The following is a 21325-nucleotide window of genomic DNA, read 5'->3' as shown; positions in this document are numbered from 1 at the left end:
TTGGGATTAATTAATACAATAATATAGCAATGCGAACTCGATAATCACCACATGGGGGTAATATTCATGTCTATGTCGCCGATCTCTCCTAACCAATCATGAAATAGCCGCCCGACTGGGTCATCTCCCTGTCCTTCTAGCATCTGGAATCGCCGCAAGTCATCGAAGCATTCCCGCACAACGGAGTCGACGCCCAGGGAGGTCGCAGACGGATCGCTCATGTTCCAGGACCCAAGTGGTGCAATGTTCGGTGTGGCACTGACTGCTGCATGCTCTACCGGTAATAATGATTCATCAGGTCCAAGGGCTGCAGAATTTGGTTGCGTTAGTGCCGGCTCGGTGCTCCGGCGATGGTATTCAATGGCGTCCGTGAGCATAGCGTCGGTAAGCCGGTTGAAGACATCATGACAATGCTTCGTCACATTCCAGCGCTCAGAGATACCGACTAACACATTTGAACATGCTCTTGAGTCATGCACTATTTCAATTATAGTAGGGTCGCTTTGAAGGAGGGAGGATGTACTGCCAGGCGTCTGACGTTTGCGGGCTCGGAAATGTCTACCCACAGCATAGACGTAGGACAGGCCGGCCATGAAAACAGAATGGAGAGTTATCCAAGTGTAGTTGATGCGTCGAGAGCGGTGGAGGTGGGAGTATAATGTGATGGACTGTTCCGCGGCGACGAAAATAGTCTGCAGGACTCCCGTGTCCTGATGAGGTGCCGATGATAGTGCTGGTGATGGCCTATATAGCATAAGGAGGGCATTATAATATAACAGCTCATACCATTCCCGAGCACGGTAGCTGGACTGGTCCCCCAGAATGGGGTTAGACAGGTTAATTTCTGGAAGCGACAACGCCGCGGTCTCATGATGCCATTGGGCAAGATCGGTTGCAAGCTTATCTCGAGCCGCCAAAGCAGATGCCGCATCGTTTTGTGTTCGATTAGATGTGTTGTGTAGTGCAGACAATATATCGCCACAAATAACTCGGTAGCGGACAATATGAACAAACAACGCTGTGCGGGAAAAGGACGAGGAGGACTGGTGTCTTGAGTCTGTATTATCCAGATCCCAAGCAGTGTCAAGGCTAGAGTCAGGAAGCCTGACTTCTACGTCCTGCAGGTGTATGGCAAGAGGCCTCCCCAATGTAATACTAACGATTCTAGTTGGATAGGGTTAGCTTTGTTAACCAACATAAACGGAGTCGCCTATACCTATCCATCGCAACAACACACCAAAAGCATCGGCGACGGATCTCGCACTCTATGGTTGCATATGAAGTTTTGTCACTCATGTGTATGGTCTCAGTCGGTCGGTAAGTCTGCTCCCGATGCAGTCCCAGCTCGAAGCACATCCGGGAAGCAACACCAACAATGTGCCATAAACCTGGGGAAAGTCAGATTATTCAACTAAATCTATGGAAATTCAGTTACTTACTTGTTGATGTGTCCTGGATCGAATTTGTCATTCTGTATTGACACAGTAATAGGAGCGCTTGAAGTGATTGCACACCACCATCACGCATTACCTCGTTTAGCCTCTGAGTTGCTCGTACCTGATATGCTTCCGCATCAGGAAGTGCCTCTATGTTAAACTTGTGCACGCTAGCCGTAGCTATAGCGAGGATCATGTCAAATACAAAAGATGCAAAGGCGTCTTGCTCCAGGAAGTTGGGGTCCTGGTAGGCTTGGTCTAGTGCGCGTAGGGTGGTCTCGCAGTGAAGGAAAGGATAGCAGAGATGATCGTGCTCAAAGTAGGCACGATGTAGATTACGCGCGACCTGCTCTGGGGGTAAAGCCGAAGCCTCGGAAGAGGCAGTAGTTCCAGGCGATATCGGTGGAAACCTACTTGATCTTCTTCGTGAACCTCTCTCGTGCGAACCCTGGGACCGGGAGCTGACCATCGTCGCGCTGACCAAGCTAGCAAGGAATACACCGCTAGCGGAGCCCAGGAAGTGCTGCTCACCCCCTGCTCCACTAGATAGAAAGGTGACTTCTTCTATGACTTCATTCTCGCCTCCTTCCCTTTCCTGCCGTCTAGCCGTAGCTTCCCCAAGGGCATCGTCCAGTGCGGGCATCTCTGATCCCACCTCATTACCATCTTCATTGGCCTCACTTTGTGCAGCTGGAAAAGCATGGCTAGCTAGCCTTGCCGCTAAGGTGCGATTAGTAGCTTCGACTTGTTTCAAGCGACGCTGCAATCTTTCCAGAAGTTGCTGATGGCTTCTAGTCCGATCGACATACTTGCAGGCAACCCCGGCTTTCTGGCATGGCCCACATGCTGGTAGCACTTTGTCGCACTTGGACTTGCGCCGATGACACCTATCGCATGCATGCATGTTTCAATATCGTCTACGTTCCGACCGGAGTGTGCAAGTGTGCTGGGACTCCGTTGTTTTCGGACAAGTCAGCCGGCGGGCTTTAGTCCGAACAGCCGGATACATTAAATAGTCGTTGTGGGGGATGTTGTAGACCAATGCCGAGGGCCCGGCTCTTTGCTTGTGGCGTTTACCCCGCGTTTTCTCCAGGCTAAATCGGCGGGGGAAGTGAAGCGAAGCCCTAATTATGTGGCCTCGGACATTGTCCGTCGGTGACGGCCGCCGACGCCGACGATATCAGGAACTAAGTCAGGAACATTGCTTTTGGAGTACTTCATAAGGCTTGATATCCTAGTACACCATATTGAATCAACAAAACTTTACCGAGCTTCTTGGGGCCATTTTCCATACGAGCCCGCCCCGTAAAACAATGAGAACACCAGACCCAGCAGACTCTCGTTCTAAGCTGGGAGACATGACAGCACAAGATGAAAAGCCACACGAGCATGAACTGGAGGACGTTGAGAATGACATCAATGTAGGTAACAAGGCTTCTTTGCTAATACAGCATGGTAGATGGTGTTGACTGCGGTTCAGGATAGTTCAAATAGCCTAGAAGGCGCGCCCGCTCATGACACCGCGGCTGAAAAAGCTCTGGTATGGAAACAAGACCTACGCATCGTGCCTTTATCGGCATTTATTTATTTACTATGCTACCTTGATCGCTCCAACATTGGTAAGATGCGTATCAAGTCTACTCCCCCTGAAATAACAAAGCTAAGAGACTCCAGGAAATGCCAAGGTCTTGAACAAGGATACGGACAACGATCTTCTCTCCGAAACACATATGAGCAATTATCAATATACGTATGTATCGAATCCTTGACCTAGTAGATTATTTGTAACCCGTGCTCTATCTAGGATTGCGTTGATGCTCTTTCTCGTGGCATATGGACTGTTTGAGGTACCCTCAAACTATTTGCTGAAGAAGCTGAGGCCCAGCGTATGCATCTATCACCTAATTTGCTTCCTTCCATAATTCGCTAATATTGTCTAGAGGTGGATTGCGTTCCTGATGTTTGCCTGGGGTGGCATAACAATGGGTCTGGGTGGCTCTCGCAACTTTGGAGACGTTACGGGTATTCGATTTCTGCTCGGAGTCATTGAGGCCGGGCTGTTCCCTGGACTTGTATATTACCTCACGTTTTGGTATCGGGTTTCAGAGCGTTCTATACGCGTGGCAGTTATTCTCGCCTCCGCTACACTAGCTGGCGCATTCGGCGGTGCTATCGCTTATGGAGTTGGATATTTGAACGGATCCCATGGTCTGTCGGCCTGGCGCTGGCTGTTCATAATCGAAGGAGCTCCGTCGTGCGCATCAGCGATCCTTGTTTGGTTTCTCTTACCAGACTATCCAGAAACAGCGGGCTGGTTGAACGCTGCAGAGCTCAACTTGGCAAAACATAGACTCCGATTGGAAGGCTCAAAGAGCAGTGCGAAAACGATGAGCTGGTCAGATGCAAAAGCTGTCCTGACCGATTGGCGATTATACGGTCATTACGCGGTATGTGTTATATGCCTCATTTACTAGCAACCCACTCATATGTAATAGATTTATTTCGGCATTTCAACTCCGTTCTCGAGTCTTTCACTTTTTACCCCATCCATTACTGCCGGATTGGGGTACGAGAATCTCGAAGCCCAACTGATGACTGTCCCGCCTTATGCCGTTGCATATGTAGTAACGGTCGCAGTTTCATGGTCAGCCGACCACTTCAACGCGTATGTTAATCATTCAGCCAGAATTCAAAATATACACTAACTGAATCTTGATGCTGGAATAGGCGCGGAATTCATGCAGCGTTATTCTCATGTATCGGTGCTGTAGGCTTCTTGGCCTCTGCTGTCCTACCTGCAGATGCATATCAGGTAAGACTAATTCCATATCGAGAAAAGCCAAGCCTCTAACAGTACCACAGAGTCGGTATGGATGCTTAATCGTGGCGGCCAGTGGCGCATTTTCGTGCATTCCTCCCCTTCTTGGCTGGCTATCTTCCAACCTTCATTCCACTGCTGGAGCGGGATTGGCGATAGCGCTCAATATCTCTTTCGGCGCACCGGGCCAAATTGTAGGGGTGTGGATTTACAAGGCTAACGAGGCTACGAGGGGATATCCCACGGGGCATTGGACAAATGCTGCTTTACTGCTGTTTGTCTGTGTTTCGTGTGTTGTGCTGCACATCTATTATGTGTTTTTGAATAGAAAGCAACGGAGGGGTGGGCAGACTAAAGCATATGTTTATTGATCGAATTGCGGTTCAATGCCAGTTGAATATAGTTAATACACCTTACTGACCCCTAAGCTTTTCCAATTTACATCCAGGACCATCTAGCAAGGGGCAGACCGGCATATTGGTTATCTATCTTTCATTGTAGCCCAACTGAGCAAGGCGCGCCTCGACGCGTCTCCTGTGCACGCATCGAAAATGGCTTGTATGCTATGCAAACCCCAGTGATAATGCTATTAGTGTCATTCTTTCCAGCAGTGGTTTATGCGGATGAAAGATGTACAGCGTGTCGATCAATACTGGCTCATACCTGGCTGAAAGGAATGATTACTACTTGTACTCTGTACGAGAGAGCTATTCAATTACCCTTCTGCAATGGTTCGGTCATACAGAAACTTAGGCAGTCCAAGGGATGGATAGTGCATGAATCAGTAATTAACTCAAATCAAATAGAATTGCTGGACTTTGCCACGAGGAGTAGCATATGTCTTGCTAGTGCAGACACCTGGAATTTTCCTGTTCAGCACTTTTCCACTTCCGTCTGTTCTCTGCATACTTTTATACCGGCTAACATTCTTAGGAAACAAGAGTAATTGGCGGATGATCTGCAACAGCCATTCCGCAGTGTCCCTTGCATCTCATCCCCATGTCACGTTCCCCCACGACCCCCCAGTAGAATCTCCCAGGGATTACACCCTACTGTTATCTTGGACGGATCTAAGACAGAAAATCTCGTATTCTGATCAATGGGGGCTCGTTGAATCAGATCCGTCTTCCCTCACGCCGTATTGCTCCCCAAATCAACAATAAAGCCAACTAAGAATAAAACGAGAATAAACTCAAACCAACCGTAAACATTTAATATTCTATAAGGCCAAGTTTAACTTTCCCCATATTGCTTAGTACCTGTGAAGCTTTATGGATGTCAAAGACGGCAGCCACAACCACATTCCTAGGATAGCCAAGTATTCAAGCTAAGCCAATCTTCTAGAAAACCGATCATATAAAAGCAACCTCTGTGTAACGAAATACTCCTAAAAAAAATAATTTCTTTCCTTAACGACTTCTGCGCCTGGAGCGCCCACAATCATACTAATCCAACTTGAGATCCATTCCTTCAATCTCCTACGTTAATCTATTATACATACAGTCCCTAATCTTACAAAACCATGCATTTCTTCACAATCCTCGCAACCCTCTCCGCAACGGCCATCGCCTTCCCAACATGGGGTCGCTTTGTCAATGGCACCAAAAACGGTGAAGCAGATATCCACAAGAACACAGTCGGCGATAATAACGTCGACAAGTCACGTAACAGCGCCACAGTATCCTACGATGATCACTCTCCCTCTACCGATGTCAAAGACACCAACAATAAGGATAACAGCAACAGGCCAAGCTTGGGCAGCGTCTTGGACAAGGCCAATGTGACTGTTGGTCCTCTCACCGGCGACTCCCCGCTCCTGGCGGGTCCGCTAATTTCACTTCCGTCGCCGCTTCTATGATTTCAAGGTTAGGACTGGGTTCAACATGTTGAGATTAAGGGTTTTCTATGCAGGGTAGCCTTTCGGCCTATTTAGGCGGGGGGTGATCATATCAAGACGAGGCATATTTTCATGATGCGTGGTGTGTGGGAGGCTTTGGGCTGTTTGATATGGCGGAAAAAGCATCTACTGTCTACGGTCATTACTCGGGCATGACTCAGTATTGAATGCATCGGTAACGCGATATATGTCCTCGCAGTGTGCAATATAGCGAACAATCATATTGAATTACTTTAGACGCGAAGGCGCGTCAGCTTTCGTCAATGAATATAGCATTTCTCAAATGGCTTATAAGAATCTACTAGCACGGCGAAGGATAACGTCTATGCAAGGGGCAATCTTGGCAACATTATAGACAGTGAGGGATGTACGCCTTGGCATGCAGGAGAATATTTTAAATAACAGATAAACTCTATTCAAGATCCATGTTTCTCAGTTCCTTCCGAACCTTCCTCAACATGACTCGCGGTTCTTATCAGTGGAGACCTACAGATCCTCTCCTCAGCCTACCAAGGAAAGTATTCCGATAGTCGGCGGTTGCGAGCATCTCAAAAATTCGAACCTTAGCCTTATTTGTCTCAGTCAAGGTTCATATACTATGGAAATATATACCCTATTACCATATTTACAATTCGTAATGGTTTATGTAGCAAAACCGTCCATGTTTAAAATCCTCCCATGAGATATATATTTGCAGTAACTTGCCCGAGTTATCGCCGTGCAACGCTAACCATATATCTGCAAATCTAATTTACTTCAAGATTTATGGTCACTTTTATTTGAAAAAGGTAATACTGGATGCGTCCTATCAAGCTTGTAATGGACCCATGTGCAGCCCTTTAGACAGATATGTTAACCCCTTAAAATTCAATCGGCCCGTTGCTCTTAGCCTCGCTTTTTACACAAGACGAACCCCGAGACAAATCTGATTCTCATCACCAAAGAAGCTTACGGTTGCAAACGGAGAACAAATACTTCGTCACGAAGACATCATCTCCCGAATAACAGTCTCAGTATACGCCCATAACAAAGACGAATAATCCGAGCAAAAGGCCAACCCAGTATAGAACGTATTCTTAGTACCCTGGAGCGCATACAACTTCCTATAGAACCCATCTCGAATGTCAACATTGGAAACCGACACTGTCGTTGGCGTATGGTCACCAAACACAACAATCTCGGGATCACCGCCCGGAAACGTCCCTGCTGTTCCCATCCGGCGAATATCAGAAAGTACAAGGTCCTTCGCTTTAAGCGCGGTCAAAGTCCTGTTACCGACGATTTTACTAACAAAGTATCCGTCTGCACCGGCGTATTGCAGTTCTAACTCGAAAGGCGGGAGCGGGAGACTGCCAGGGCTGTTATCGGGGTCAGCGTTGACAAGCGTCATGGTGTTTGGGATTCCTGTGTTGTTCACGACAGCCACATAGTAGTTGACCCAGTCCCATTTCTGGAATAATGAGGATTCTGTTGTGGTAAGGTCGAATCTCTTTAGAGATTTTAGGGTGGGGACGAACGTGATGAGAAGCTGTTTGGCTTTTATAAGCTTCCGGGCGCCGTTTGCATCTCGGACCACGACCTTGATACCAGAGCCTGATCGTTCAGTTTCGATCACACTAGACTTGTAGAGGACATCGGACCCGAGGATTTTCGAGGCCCTCTTGTATACCTCATACATGCCATCCTTGGGCGTCATGTAACCGCCATGAAAGAGCGAGTCAATCTGTGGAATACCACAGAGCTGGAGGACAAGAAGGAGTGGGGTTTGGAGGAGGTCTCCGGCACCATGGGCGAATGTCATAACGAATTGGAGCACACCCTCAATACCTGTCTTCTCCACAAAATTACCAAAAGGCTGCAGAAGCTCCTCGGGAACGGGGTCCGGCAGGCTGTACAGTCCATCCTTTAAATAGCTAAACTTTTCGATAGCTCCACGGTACGTTTCTGCAGCCTGAAGGATGGATAAAGTCCCAGGCGGTGGGGGTACTTTCTTCCCGGTCCTGAAGTCGATATACTTGGTGGTCTGAGTGCTTGGCAGAAGTGGTTTGTGGTCTACTCCCAAACGCTTCAGATAATTTCGACTTAGCTCGTCGTTGAACACCCCCACCACCCCGTAGTCAATGTACTGATTGTTGTGTAGGTAGAGCGTCTCAGTGTGACCGCCTAGAACCTTATTTCGCTCGACAACTACCACGCTCTTCGCTCTGTCCTTCAAACTGATGGCTGCGTATGTGCCTGTGGACCCGCCGCCAAGGATACAGACATCTCGGATGATGATATCATCAGGTGCAAAGTCCTGCTCGTTGATTGCTCCGACAAAGGAGACGAGTGCCACGGAAAGAACTGCCCAAAGAAAACGCCAGAAAGTGACGGATCGGAAGTCCATTTTGATGTCGAGTGGGGAGGTATGACAGCACAAGAATGGCACCGAAAATACATACAATAGGAATAGAAATAGAAAGCTATCTGTCAATTTAGAACTTTCTGTCTCTGGCTACATTAAGAGATGAAGAATCTCGATTCACTTAACCCAAACTTGCCAACGCTTCCACCAACGTGAAGGAGGCTGTGAATCCAGTGCAGCCGATTGAGAAAAAAACTCTTGAATATCGAGTCAAATTCGCAGCTAAGAGGAGAGAGAATGGAGGTAGGGGCTTTGGAGGGCAGTAATTGTATGGCGTTCTTCTTCCGCGGAGTTAATAAGCTGATACCTATGAGTTAGAGGTTTTGCAATGGTACGTCTCTATATACCACCCCACTTCTTCCCAGTTTTGTCCACTAGAAAATTAAGGCATACCCCGAACCTTGGTTCTGCTTGTTCTGGATACGTCGATTAAGTCCCAGTATCAATCAGATAGCGTATGCCAGCCGCATATAATATCGTCGTGACGTAAGCATATTTTTTGGATTCCGTGTGAGTGGTGTGACTTCGTATTAGGCCCGGCCATCTGTCACCTCTGTGCTGGCCATAGGCTCTACACTATACCCTCAAGCGACTCCACGAAGCCATCACCAACTAATTTGTATGGCTAGACTTTTGTTCTCGCTGCAGGTCATTCTGGCCTGTCATCCAAGCTTCTACTGTAGCTCATTCATAGCCTGAACATTATTCAATACGTGTCGAGAGGTTGGTTTGACTCTGCGCGCATTGCATAAGCCAATTGATTGCAGTGTCCTTGGAACAACTGAATAGTTGCATAGTATGGGAATTGGAAAAGCTGTTGGGACGTGATGATCCACATGGAATTCTTCTTGCTTTAGACGGATAGCTCAGAAGTTTAATATTAACGAGCTGAGGGGATACCATTGGGGACCGGTGTAGCTCTGCACTTGTTAACATATAATTAGTGAAGAATCTGGCACTTAACGGCACTCTTAGGGGCCTAGACCTGGTGTAAAAGGTGCGATTGATTCTTGACACGTATATCGGTCCACTTATAATAATAACTAGGGGTCTGTCTACCCCCACTCAGGGAAAGGGACTTGAACCAGGGAAGATAAAATAAGGGCAGGAGTTGGTTCAGAATTATACCGCTTCATGACTCAATCCATTCAATTAATCAATAATACAATATCATAGTATGTTGGAATTGCTCAGAAAAAAGAGGAAAATAGTTTTGCAAAGATGGCAAGGAAATGGGATATGCAGTAAGCCATAAACGAAGGGAGATTTCCTCAGACTTTGTTGGCCTATATTCCTTAGGCATCATGTTCATGGCTGTGGCTCCAGATCACCAACAACAGGGTGTCGTTTTTACGCTCTAGAAGATACTCCGTGATTATGTGGACGAGGATGAACTTGATATCCCCTTATGTCCTGGCCTGATGGGATTGGGTTATACTATAAATTCGGATTTCAAGTGGTCGGAGTTGTGGAAACAGAACAGGGGAATTTTACTGGTATGCTAGGGACTAGAGGCATGGATGCTAGACCGAATATAGAACCATCTTCGTGAACAATGGAGCTAGCCAGATGGAGGTTTTCAAGGCGTTGTTATTGGTCTCGAAAGTAGCAAATGCTCAGAATGCAGTTGAAAATGCGGGAAACCTGTCGGAGGGATGACAGCGGGTCATAAGTTGTAGAGACATAAGAGGTGATTTTAGAGTCAGCAAGGATCTCAAGATCTCAAGATATTGGTTACAGAGGAAGAAGGACTGATTAGATTCAAGACGATGGTAAGGTCAGGCTAGTTCTGCACCCGCACACAGAGCTTCAAGCAAAAGTTCCGAAGGAAGCAAAGAAAGGAAAACAAGGAAAATGCAAAAAAGAACCTAACTAATGAAAGATGGGAAAAGAAAAGAAGAAAAAGACGTCCTAGTGGAGATCGACAGTTTTCTTTCCGTATTTAGCGGGTCTAGGCCATTATCCAACACTTCAAGTCTGCAACTAAGCCTCGCCTTTCACACTAGTCGTGTCCCTCCACTTGGCACGCGAATTGTCACCGCTTACCGAGTCATTTTATTTGCGAAACAGTAGTTGCAAGGCAGGGCTAATGTACATACCGAAGATTCAAATTGGGAGAGAGGGAATAATCAGCACTGAATCATCCCATCAAACCCAATGGCACAGCAGCAACCATCCCGGCGCGTCCTGGAATGGATCAAGCAACAACATGCCGAAGCGGGGGACACTTCACGTAGGACGCGTAAGATAAAGGGAAGACCTCGAAACTCGCTAGAAGACGCCCTGCAAAATGATCCAGCCACATCTGGCCAAACCCCCCAGCAGATTCCACTGCCCAGTTCTCGCGAAGGGTCGGCGACGACCAGTGACCCTGGAGAACGAGGTCGAGATGCAGCGAGATCCTCTCTGGAGGAGTTGATTGATCGTGACGACGCATTCATACTGCCTTCGTCTATTCCATTGCCACCATCACTGCCGCCGTCACCGAAACTACCTCCACTAGTACTACAGGCGACAGATAAGCCGCCGAAGCGCCAAACCTATGCTCAAATTCTGGACCGCGCAGCGGGTGTATTCGACCACATCAAAAATGGCAATATCCGCAAGGCTCCACGAGTGGAGAAAACCTCCATCACGCTCTATGAATACTACAGCGATAACACGGCCGCAAGTGTGGAAATTGATGACCCCGAGTCCATTTCCTACTATCGCGACGCGCCTGAGGGGTTGAGCGGGCGCGTGTTCATAGTTGAAGACCTATCAAAACGTACTATCCACGCCTTAGGGGAGACATTCGGAGTCACGCCAGAATTCTTTGAAGAACATCTGTTGAACTCTGGGTACGGTGGTGCGCAGTATGATGACCCGCCAGTGCGATCATGGAAGACAGCCGGGTTGAACAAGTCATACGTGTCGATACAGTGGGTTCGGCCCATGTATCGTCGCCAACCGTTATTCTCGAACCGCGACCGGGAAGATCTACTTGATTTGGATCGTGATGGGCTGGATTATATATCTGGAAACTCAATCTTTAGTCTCAAAGCCGAGACAAATATCTTTCGTCCCGAATGGGACCTACGGGTTGATCCACGCCGGACGGCAAAGGAGACAAGGGAGTTTGGCTTGGTCGAACGGGCATCAATCTGGAAGAAGGAGGCTGAGGATAAAGACTATGAGATCGGTGGGTAATTGGCTTTCTTGTCGGTGCTGAACATGAAAGGCTAAGCGAAAGTTCAGTTATCGTGTTGCTTGATCCTCTGCCGACCATTAGTTATAGCCATGATCAGACGCAAGAAATTCCGAAGATCGATGGTAACTCTGATGGTGATTACGATGAGTATGATGCTGGTGATGGTGACGAAGCAGGAACTCGACCGATTTTAATAATCGAGGGCGATGATGGCGTCCAGGCGCTGACGATCCCAATTGAGAACCCACGGCGGGAGACAACCAGACGTCGGGTATTGGACTGGCTGCTCAGGCGACCGAGGCAAGAAGTCCATAGAACAAAGGTTAATCTCGAGAGGACCACCCAGGTTTTGGTCAAGCAGATGGCTTCACGAAAGCCCGTTACTATCGATCTAGAGGAGGCTATTTTGACAGGCAAGCTCTTGGCGACTCTCCAGGATGAGCTCAATGAGACTAGGTCTACCCGACAGGATATTCATCATATGGTAGACAAAAAGACCACGCCAGTCAGTCTGCTCGATGCATTGTTCGAGATCATCCGCCAAGACACTGTGATCTTGCTTCGGGCGCTCAACGAGATCTTGAGCGACATGGAAGTCGATATCCTGGATGACACGAAGATGGAGGATCGATTGGCCTTGTGGCGTCAACTCATAAGTAAAGCCGAGCGAGAGCTATTGGATCTCATTGCCTCTATTAGAGGCTTTCTGGCGTTCTTTGGTATCAAACAGCCAGCCAATGCGTCTCTAGCAACAGCCGGCGACAGCTCAGACATCATACAAAGCGTATCAGATCTCTTCGACCAAATCAACCAGATGCTTGCCCGGCTCCGACGCGCATCTTCGTCCTTGACGTCCAACATGGGCCTCCTGGACAGCCGACGTTCCATCGACGAGGCACACGCCGTAACGCGACTCACTGAGCTGGCGTTCATCTTCATTCCACTCTCGTTTTCAACATCCGTTTTTGGTATGCAAATCGAGCCCTTCAAAGACTCAGCGCCAGTGTGGAAGTTTTTCGTTGTCGCAAGTACCGTAACGACCTTTGCGTACCTGATGCGGCTGACAATGCGCAGCCAATGGCTAGCGAGTCTGAAGCAGAATGTGAAGCAAGATGTTAGACGCTACGCAGAACAACACAGCCTTCCCGTGCAGGTCAGGTCTCTCTCAATGTTGCTACTCTTACGATGGTTCGGAAGTGTACTCAACCGGAGCGGCAAGGCAACGTGGGCATGGATAGACAGGAATAGTCGCAAGGCTGGGACCGAGTTATGGCAGGTGGTCGGATTCCCAGTCGGCCTCATTCTGATGACCGGTCTTGTTGCTGCTGCACCCATAGCTGTACTCTGGACTCGAAATATGGACCAGGGCGTACAGGGCACAGTTACCGCTGCAATCATGCTTGCCATCTTGGGCCTGGTTGGCGTACCGTATTGGCGCAAATCCGACCCAGACTTTCGCTATGCATTGCCCAGAATCGTCATGCGCCTGCTCGACAGGATTCCGCCAACGACCCGCTTGTTACTTGTCTGGGCGCTTGGGATCATGGGCTTCGTTGCAATCCCTCTCGCATTGATATGGACGCGTCCATTGGCGTCAGGTATTAAAGCCGGCTTGGCTGCGGCCATTCTGGTGATTTTAGTCACTGGGGTCGGATTCCTTGTGGTGCAGCTTTTGTATTCTAGGGTTTTGAACATATCGCGCGGGAGTAGGCTTAGCTCCTCGTATGCCTCGTATGCCTCGTATGCCTCCTCGTATGGGGAATCTACCTCTACAGAGCCGGTTGCCCAGTCTTTGTGATTTAGCACCTACGATCCATCGACAACCAGTATATATCGCATAGTATAATTGTCATCTTGACTTAAGTCTTTTCAAACGAAACAACAGAGCCTCTACTACCAAAAGCAAAGTTGGAACATAAACATAACTAGTCCTCTTCCGTCAATTTACGGAGAAGACTAATACTCATAATCATAACCAGCAAAGCGAGAGCGACAACGCCGAGGCAGACCACTGCAGCCCACCCGAGAATCATCGCGGCAGTCCCAACATGGCTCTCGATGGCTCCATACGTAAGACTCTCCGACATGGTTCCCGCAGCACTGCTATTGATGTGCTGCCAGAGGATTGAGATTAAGGCAAATATGAACCCTAATGAACTCAAGCCTAGTGCTACCTGCGACACCGGCCGTGAGGGGAAGGGCTTCACTTCGCGCTCTGAGCCGTCCTCGTCAACCTCCTCATGCCATCCAGGGAATGTTGCTAATGCGAGGAAACAAATAAAGGTCACGGCGACAGCAATGAATCTAGCTTTATATGTTAGTACTATCCAGTCGCTTCATAATATACGACTATGGATTATAAAGCACCCCTACGTATCTCTACGGCGAGGGTGACATAATAATACCAAAGAAGAAAGAAAATGGGATCGGGAAATAACTTACATCAAGCCATCAAAAACAATTGTTTCTTTAAATTTGTTCGCGATCCAAATCAGGTTCAGCGGATCCGCAGTGTCATTACTACCTTGCATTGCTTGATCCTTGACCATGCTGGCTAATGCTGCAGCACTGCTGGAACAGAGTTGCGCACCGTCACTCCGAGTCAAGCAGAGACCCATATACCCCGCCCGCACTTCTTGAATCGTAGAATTGCGGGGCTGCGATATGTTGTAGACATTTTGTGCAATGCTGGGGTTTATGAATGAGGGGTCACTAGGGGCTGAAGTACCGGCATTCCTGTACTTGAGAGAGACAAGATAGATGTTGTTCATGCCATTGGAGGATGTGCATCCAGCGAGGAGAACAGCTGGTAGATTCATTAGCCCATTGCGTGCAACAAATATGAGGAAATGTATGGTACGATAAGGGGAAAGAGACAATATAAAGTCTAAAATATCATACATAAGAGGATAATCGCAACTGTACAGACACCCATCAGGACATGGTGGTATGCGATGAATGGAATAAGTCCTATAAACACGAATTGTCAGCTGAGCCCCGCACAGGTTAACATGGGAGGACCATACTCGAGAGGCTGCCTCGAATTCCCATCTTGTCGTAGACAATTCAACTGGCAGGATACAACAAGTAGTACAGTTCATAGATCTAACGAACGGACGATATTATATAGGCAAAAGCTAACACCCATGTGATTACGTGCGAAGCACACAATAAATACAACCAAAATGGAAGAGTGAAGTGAGAACGCGTCAATTCTTCACCCGGGATTAGACTATTTGCTTTTTCCTTGTCAGCACTGAAAGAGGGGCTGGGGCCGATTAGTCGGTTTTAGTCCTAGTTAAGCTGCTCTGATTCGTGTCAGTTTTTGATTTCACTAACCTGTATGCATCCTTCGTTGGCTTGCGGGTCTTGGCGCGTTCACGGCGTGGGGGCTATAGACCGAAAGTACGAGTGTTTGTGTTGGATAAGATTAGACTTCTGCCATATAGCCGCCTTCAGGCTCGGGAGATACCATTTCTGTCGGGCTACCTCATTCGAGTCTTGATAGCTTCGGATTTGTCCGGGCCCGGCATTGTTTTCCCAACTTAGGGCACTGCGGGCCACGTGAACCGTTAACACCTGCGTGATCTGCGCTACTAAGTGGTAGCAACACTTCCAAATACCAGACTTCCCCACCGTATTCCTCCCTGAAGGGACCCTCTTCTCCTTTTGTTTCTCAATGCTTTGGTAAAGTCTGTTCGGTGTTTCTCGTCTCTGCTGGATCACAATTATTCCGACCCGATGTAGTTCTCTTAGCACGTTTCTCTCGACCTTTACGGATATTCTGTTTTCCCACTCAACTTGAAGCTCAAACCACGGAATCTTAACACCAAAAGCCACGGTGGAAAACTGCGTCTCATCAGGACAGAAATGAAATCGCTGGAGCTACAACCCCCGGGCCTTGCCTGGGTTCAAAGAACCTTACAATCTTGAACCCCAGTGGACGGTGGAGCCCGATTCTCAGGTCATCGAGCATACAATACAATGTCTAGTACCATCAAGCACGATCCAGGTGACCTTCCTCGCCGAAAGCGCCTTGAACAAAATTTATGACGTTAAAATAGATAATGAGGTCTTTGTTATGCGAGTCTCGTTGCCTGTTGGCCCGTACTATAAAACTATGAGTGAAGTGTCGACAGTGGACTGGATATACCATACCACAAAAATCCCTGTTCCTCGAGTCATCACTTATCAATCTTCCCGAGACAATCCTATCGGATTTGAATGGATCACTATGACCAAAATGCCAGGAAGACCCTTGAAGGAGCTGTGGCGCTCTTTATCATTTTCTGCAAAAGCAAGTTTGGTTGGAGAGTTTGCGGCCTACTCTAGTTGCCTTTTTGGGAAACAATTTCAGGGAATTAGAAATCTCTATGAGAAAGCATCGATTCTCCATGATTCCGGAGTGTCCGACGCGACCTGGCCTGCTAGAAACCCAACATAATCTAATATATTACCTCTATCTGAGAAGGAACATATGCCTGCAAGGTTACCAGATGTGGACAGAATTGTTTCTATGCACTTTTTCTGGGGGTCGCATATCCTTCAGGATGTTCATCGAGGGCAATTTACGTCTAGTAGCGACTGGATTACATCACGTCTTTCTCTGTAAGAGAAAGACTGTGAGTCGACACTAGACAATTTACCATCTAGCGATCTTGAGAGCGATGATGAAGATGATGAAGATGATGCAGATGATGCAATAAGAACATCAGAAATTATTGGGAAACTGAAGACCCTGCTTCCATCTATCTTTTCACCAAATGGAGACAATCCGGAGCCCTCAGTCCTGGTTCATGACGACCTCTCTAGCCGAAATATTCTCGTCCATGATAATGGAGAACTAGCAGCTATTTTAGATTGGGAATGTGTTCCAGCACTCCCTTTATGGAAGGCCTGCTATTACCCTGCATTCTTGAAAGGGCCGCCGCGACGTCTTGAGCCTAGTCTGGGACGATATAAATTCGAGGCGAACGGAGAGGCCTCAGATCTCTACTGGGAACACCTATGGCAATACGAGGTCACCCTCCTTCGTGATGTGTTTATTGACAGAATAAAAAGCCTAGAACCGAGATGGGTGGATGTTTTCCACAAAAGCCAAGGTCAAAGGGATTTCGACCTGGCAGTGTAAAATTGCGATAATGAGTTTGTTGCCCGGCATATACGTGCGTGGATTAATGACATCACTGCTGGGGTGGACGACCTTCGGAGCCTGCGCGATAGAATTGATGAGGATTAAACTTTGAACCCCAGCAAATGCAATGGCCCTATTCAGGGAATCACCATGTCTGGAAAAGCATACCGGGACTCCACGACAGGGGAAGTCAACCTTTACCCTGACCCCGTCACATTTGGAACAGCAGTGCCACAGTTCCATGTTGACTGCGAGGGAATGAACAGTAACAACCCATTGTCCTCCGCTTACCTGTCGAAGTTGTACAAAAGATCGTCAACACATATGTGACCGACTTGACGAGAAGCCTACTGACAGGAAACAGGTTGTTGAAACTATCTATCCAAGATTGCTGTACATATTCGGTGACGTGGGTTGCATGGTCAGCAGAAATTTGCGAAACCGGACACAAATCGCATTAAGGCTACTAAAGTGGAGCGAAGCTACTTATTTATCATGATACGTTTCGTACTCCTTTCGTTATCTTCGACAAGATGTAAAGAGCTAGTGCTCTGATTCCTTTACAGAATTCCTAGACTAATACGTGAACTGCTCATATACTCACCCTGGAACAGGTGAGGCATGTGTGAACACTCAAGCGAGGCATACTTGGGGACATCAAGGCCGTAATGCAAAATTCTTGGCCAGATGGTCCGTTTATTAGAGGGAAATGGATCACGTTCCTGTTTCTCGGGCGCATCTTGAAGAAATTCTCTCAATTTCTCCGAGAGAGAGACTCATGATCTCGATACAAATAGTCAGTACTCTGTCCTCTTAAGGTAATAAATTACGCCTCATTTTGATTCTCTCCGTCAACCCCTTTCTGGTTCTCATGCGTCTACGCTAGTCCTGCTCTAATCACCCTGTCGGAGGCTGTGCTTGGACCCGTGGAACGGGCTAGCATTTTCCCGATCTGACGAGGAGGACTGGCTGCATACAGTGGGTACGCGAATGCGTAGGCAGACTAACGACTTGGCTGTTGCTTCGGCTTCCCCAATAGCCAATCTTGTCCATGCTCCACTGATGTTAGCCGTCCTCTTAACTCCGTCGTTAAGTCCAAGCGTATCGCCCACATGGATAGGAGATATAGACCTAGGATCTGGACGAGTGATGTAAGGTGCTATTATAACTCTTTCGTTTCCTGTTTGTCCTTTTATTTGATCCTTTTTTTTTCTTTTTTTCTTCCTTTTTTTCCCGTGCCATGGTTGGGGCGATGTTCGGGCCGAGGATCTCATGCGATAATACACAGCAGCTGTCCCGCGGAATGTGACCAGGGGACTTTTTCTACAAGATTAAAGCGGTGCATGGTTGGTTTCCAAGTTCACAGTCATGTTTTGCTGATCTTATCACTCGATCAACAGGGCAAGAGAGTTTATACATACCCGTGAAATACGTGCCAGTGTGATTAACGCACGTCAATTTGATCTGATTTGGCTGGTAACTACAATGTCTAATATGGAGTTTACTTTGTAAGAGATATAAAGCCGAGACTGGAGTACCCTGCTTTGAGTTTCATACATTTTAGGGGATAGGCTTTTGTGAAGTCAAGCTTTCAGATAGGCCATCGAAGTTGACCTCTCTAGTAGGAGACGCACATATACCGTAATGTGGACTTCCAAGAGTAGACCGAGGCCCAAGCGTTTTGCCGAGTCAGCACCCCAATATTAATACCTCGAGTGGAGCATGAACCCTGACTCATTGAGCTAGACATACCTTACTAATCGTAAGGTCGGTTTCAGAGATATGTTAAGGGATCCCAATTGTTGACTGTAGCCGTTTTGGGGTAGCCTGGATCCTGAGGACTCGTCAAAGCACTTTTCCACGGACCACGGTTATCGGCTTCCTTCTTCATGACGGGGCCTATTCCATGTACCAAGAGGAGGTATGAGCTGGAAAGAAAGACCTGGACCTCCTCGTAGTATGGATATCGAGAGCACGTGGTGGGCTCATTTGCCCCTCTTACGTAAACGTGCTTCCTCGTTGCTTAGCAAAATACCCACTACTCGAGCATACTTCGGTCCTGACTGAGGCTCACTTCGTAGAAACAATGGTGCAAGCTAATAACATACCTTTTCAAAATATATATTAGCAGGTGCCACCCTACTACTCAATAATGTGGCTTAAAGACCGTCCTTGTAGTACGCATCAACAAGCAAAATATATATTTCTTTAGTAAATCATAATTTTCCATTTGAAGGCCCCACTAACTGAAACAAATTAACCAATATGTCATTTAAAGTATATTAAATCATTGAAATTGAGGTTATAACTACTAGTCCATGTAAAACTTTCACCATAAGTGATTCAGGGCCCTAGCAAATTTAATTGCTTAAGGGTTCCTGCTATATTAATGTGGGTCTTAAAAGATCAAGATTCCAGAACAACTCGCTGGAGCCCGCTTTTATGGAGACGCCATGCAATAATCCCGAGCCAACCACTTCTCTTCACTGGCGCACGTTGCCTTGGCTCCCCTTCTTAGTTGAGTCTTGATGTCTGCTTCTCGCAGAAAACGTCCCACAAATGCGTAAATCCTGACCTTAGTATCTGCAAAGTTATACTTAATCGAGTAAATTTATACGCCGGCAAAAATACCAGTATGGTAATATTTACCGAAGTAAAAGCCGAATCTACCCAACACAAACGCAAAATACAGTACATGAACAATTATAGAACATCCCAAACAAAGCCTTCACCGTCCCACAGGCCCCATTTCTAAATCCTCGTATTCATTAATAATCCCGTTCTCAGGATATCCCCGGCTGCCATACGCCACCCAAAGGGCGTGCGATTTGGACCGTGGTGGGAATGCCCATCCTCCACCTTCCTCAGTAGGACCTAGAAGCGTCGTAGGTGGGAAGGTATGGTACCACCGGAAGCCGAGACAAGCGAAGAAGGCTCCGATTATAGTGGCGCTCATGATGTCCCACCCGGCATGCATATAGTCTGAGTACCGGGTGGCACAGATACAGAGCGCAAGGCCAACGTGGCTGGCGGCAATCAAAAGGAGGTATAGAGGCGGCGCGGCTGGCCGTGAAGAAGGTGAGTATGTGGATTGTCCGTTTCTTCTAAGTGCGGAGGGTGCGGTAGAATGAGCGGGAGGGATAATCGCGAATTTAGCGCAGAGCCAGAGCGAGAGGTAGAGGAGGCCTGCCCAGGCAAAGGAGGAGTGTCCCGATGGGAAAGCTGCAAATCCATCTTTTATAACAGCAGCGTCTGTGTTCTGGCAGATACTGGCGTGGACAAGAACAGGGGCTCCCTCGCGTCTTAGACCTAGACCGCCGGTCAGATGGGCGGAGATGTTGGAAAGGTCGGGGTTGCATCGGGCAAGGAAATCAGGTCGAGGCTTTCCGACGATGTCTTTCAATCCTGAGACGACGAAAAAGGCACCAGCAAGACTGAGGCCCAGACCGAGCCAGCCTGTATGCCATTCCCAAAGGCGGCGTTTCCAGGGGCTTAACCCACGCGTCCCATACCCTGACGCTGTGATTGTCGAGGTCGGAATAAGTAGGCTGAGAACCATGATTATGACGGCTGGGACGGCGAATGCAATGATTCCGACCACGGTGATGGAGAATGTATCCGAATATAAAGGATACGATATGTTGGGATCGTCCAGGGAGAAGGCATGTTGATTCCCAGTTATCTTGTACAAGACTCCTCCTACTGCTGCTAGTGCGCTGAAAAAGAACGATATTAGTATTAGTGGAACACATAGAACTCTGCTAGGGAGAAACAAACATAACAACTATCCAATCCAGAATGTAAGAAGATATCGTAAGCTTCGAGATGCGGTTTGTACCCAGGACACTGCTAGGTTGATTATCTGCAGTGAAAGACATGGTGATGTGACAACCGCAAGTTTTTCAGGAATCACACAGAATACAGAGCAAGATGTAGATGGAAACGTCTGGCCAGCTACTATAAGAGCGATCCATGGCCGGTACCTTGACCCATTCCACTAATTTTGTTTCACACCAGGCAGCAACGAAACTGCAGGGTCCAGTTTAATGACATTTCTCCAGAAATAGGCTGGTAAAAATGATACATTAGCCGCATGGATAGACCAAAACGTGTGCCGACGAATCATGCCTTCAGCCAGGGTATTAAGGAAATCTAGGATGGGGTGTGGGAATTTCTTTCGGCTATTTTTAACCCCCGTGAACTCTAAGATGGGCTTGCCGATCTCATGCCTTTCCTGATGCTGCGCCACCCAGTAAAGGGGCTTACTTTTCGTTGACCCTGTTAATTGCAAGGGAAGGCAAACTTTTAACTTCAACCTAGCGCCTCTTGGTGAAGCTTAGCTTGCCAAGCTAGAGAGAGATTTATGGCAGCCTAGCGTGCTTCTGGTCTCTGCTCTCGTGCTGCAGTGTATCCTACCGAGCCAAAAGGAAAAAAAAAAAAAAAAAA

General features: G+C 47.6%; 7 protein-coding genes across 7 annotated transcripts; 4 read left to right on the top strand and 3 right to left on the bottom strand.

Moving 5' to 3' along the window:
• Positions 1-44: 44 nt before the first annotated feature.
• Positions 45-2340, bottom strand: BDV27DRAFT_149399 (transcription factor domain-containing protein; the record flags this gene model as incomplete). The annotated part of the gene is made up of 3 exons (XM_032071039.1): positions 45-1164; positions 1217-1388; positions 1440-2340. 3 exons carry the CDS (start codon positions 2338-2340, stop codon positions 45-47), a joined length of 2193 nt encoding a protein of 730 aa, XP_031922721.1.
• Positions 2341-2749: 409 nt separating this feature from the next.
• Positions 2750-4625, top strand: BDV27DRAFT_149398 (major facilitator superfamily domain-containing protein; the record flags this gene model as incomplete). Its single annotated transcript, XM_032071038.1, has 8 exons — positions 2750-2857; positions 2896-3055; positions 3111-3186; positions 3241-3322; positions 3377-3883; positions 3932-4101; positions 4164-4248; positions 4281-4625. The coding sequence occupies 8 exons, from the start codon at positions 2750-2752 to the stop codon at positions 4623-4625; spliced, it is 1533 nt and encodes a 510-aa protein (XP_031922720.1).
• A 1151-nt stretch (positions 4626-5776) lies between these two features.
• On the top strand, positions 5777-6112 carry BDV27DRAFT_162434 (uncharacterized protein; the record flags this gene model as incomplete). The annotated part of the gene is made up of 1 exon (XM_032073391.1): positions 5777-6112. The coding sequence occupies one exon, from the start codon at positions 5777-5779 to the stop codon at positions 6110-6112; it is 336 nt and encodes a 111-aa protein (XP_031922719.1).
• Positions 6113-7130: 1018 nt separating this feature from the next.
• BDV27DRAFT_149397 (uncharacterized protein) lies at positions 7131-8537 on the bottom strand (the record flags this gene model as incomplete). Its single annotated transcript, XM_032071037.1, has 2 exons — positions 7131-8102; positions 8139-8537. The coding sequence occupies 2 exons, from the start codon at positions 8535-8537 to the stop codon at positions 7131-7133; spliced, it is 1371 nt and encodes a 456-aa protein (XP_031922718.1).
• Positions 8538-10712: 2175 nt separating this feature from the next.
• BDV27DRAFT_168392 (uncharacterized protein) lies at positions 10713-13874 on the top strand (the record flags this gene model as incomplete). The annotated part of the gene is made up of 3 exons (XM_032074754.1): positions 10713-11736; positions 11793-13375; positions 13725-13874. The coding sequence occupies 3 exons, from the start codon at positions 10713-10715 to the stop codon at positions 13872-13874; spliced, it is 2757 nt and encodes a 918-aa protein (XP_031922717.1).
• Positions 13875-15615: 1741 nt separating this feature from the next.
• Positions 15616-17141, top strand: BDV27DRAFT_149394 (aminoglycoside phosphotransferase family protein; the record flags this gene model as incomplete). Its single annotated transcript, XM_032071036.1, has 5 exons — positions 15616-15654; positions 15686-16150; positions 16214-16322; positions 16359-16679; positions 16999-17141. The coding sequence occupies 5 exons, from the start codon at positions 15616-15618 to the stop codon at positions 17139-17141; spliced, it is 1077 nt and encodes a 358-aa protein (XP_031922716.1).
• A 2397-nt stretch (positions 17142-19538) lies between these two features.
• Positions 19539-20506, bottom strand: BDV27DRAFT_135788 (PAP2 superfamily-domain-containing protein). The gene has a single exon (XM_032068623.1). It carries the CDS (start codon positions 20436-20438, stop codon positions 19608-19610), a length of 831 nt encoding a protein of 276 aa, XP_031922715.1. The 5' UTR covers positions 20439-20506; the 3' UTR covers positions 19539-19607.
• Positions 20507-21325: the final 819 nt, after the last annotated feature.

The sequence above is a fragment of the Aspergillus caelatus genome (assembly GCF_009193585.1).
Source record: "Aspergillus caelatus strain CBS 763.97 unplaced genomic scaffold BDV27scaffold_252, whole genome shotgun sequence".
NCBI lineage: Eukaryota > Fungi > Ascomycota > Eurotiomycetes > Eurotiales > Aspergillaceae > Aspergillus > Aspergillus caelatus.
The sequence above is the reverse complement of the archived record's forward strand: the minus strand, read 5'-3'. Positions and strand labels throughout refer to the sequence as shown.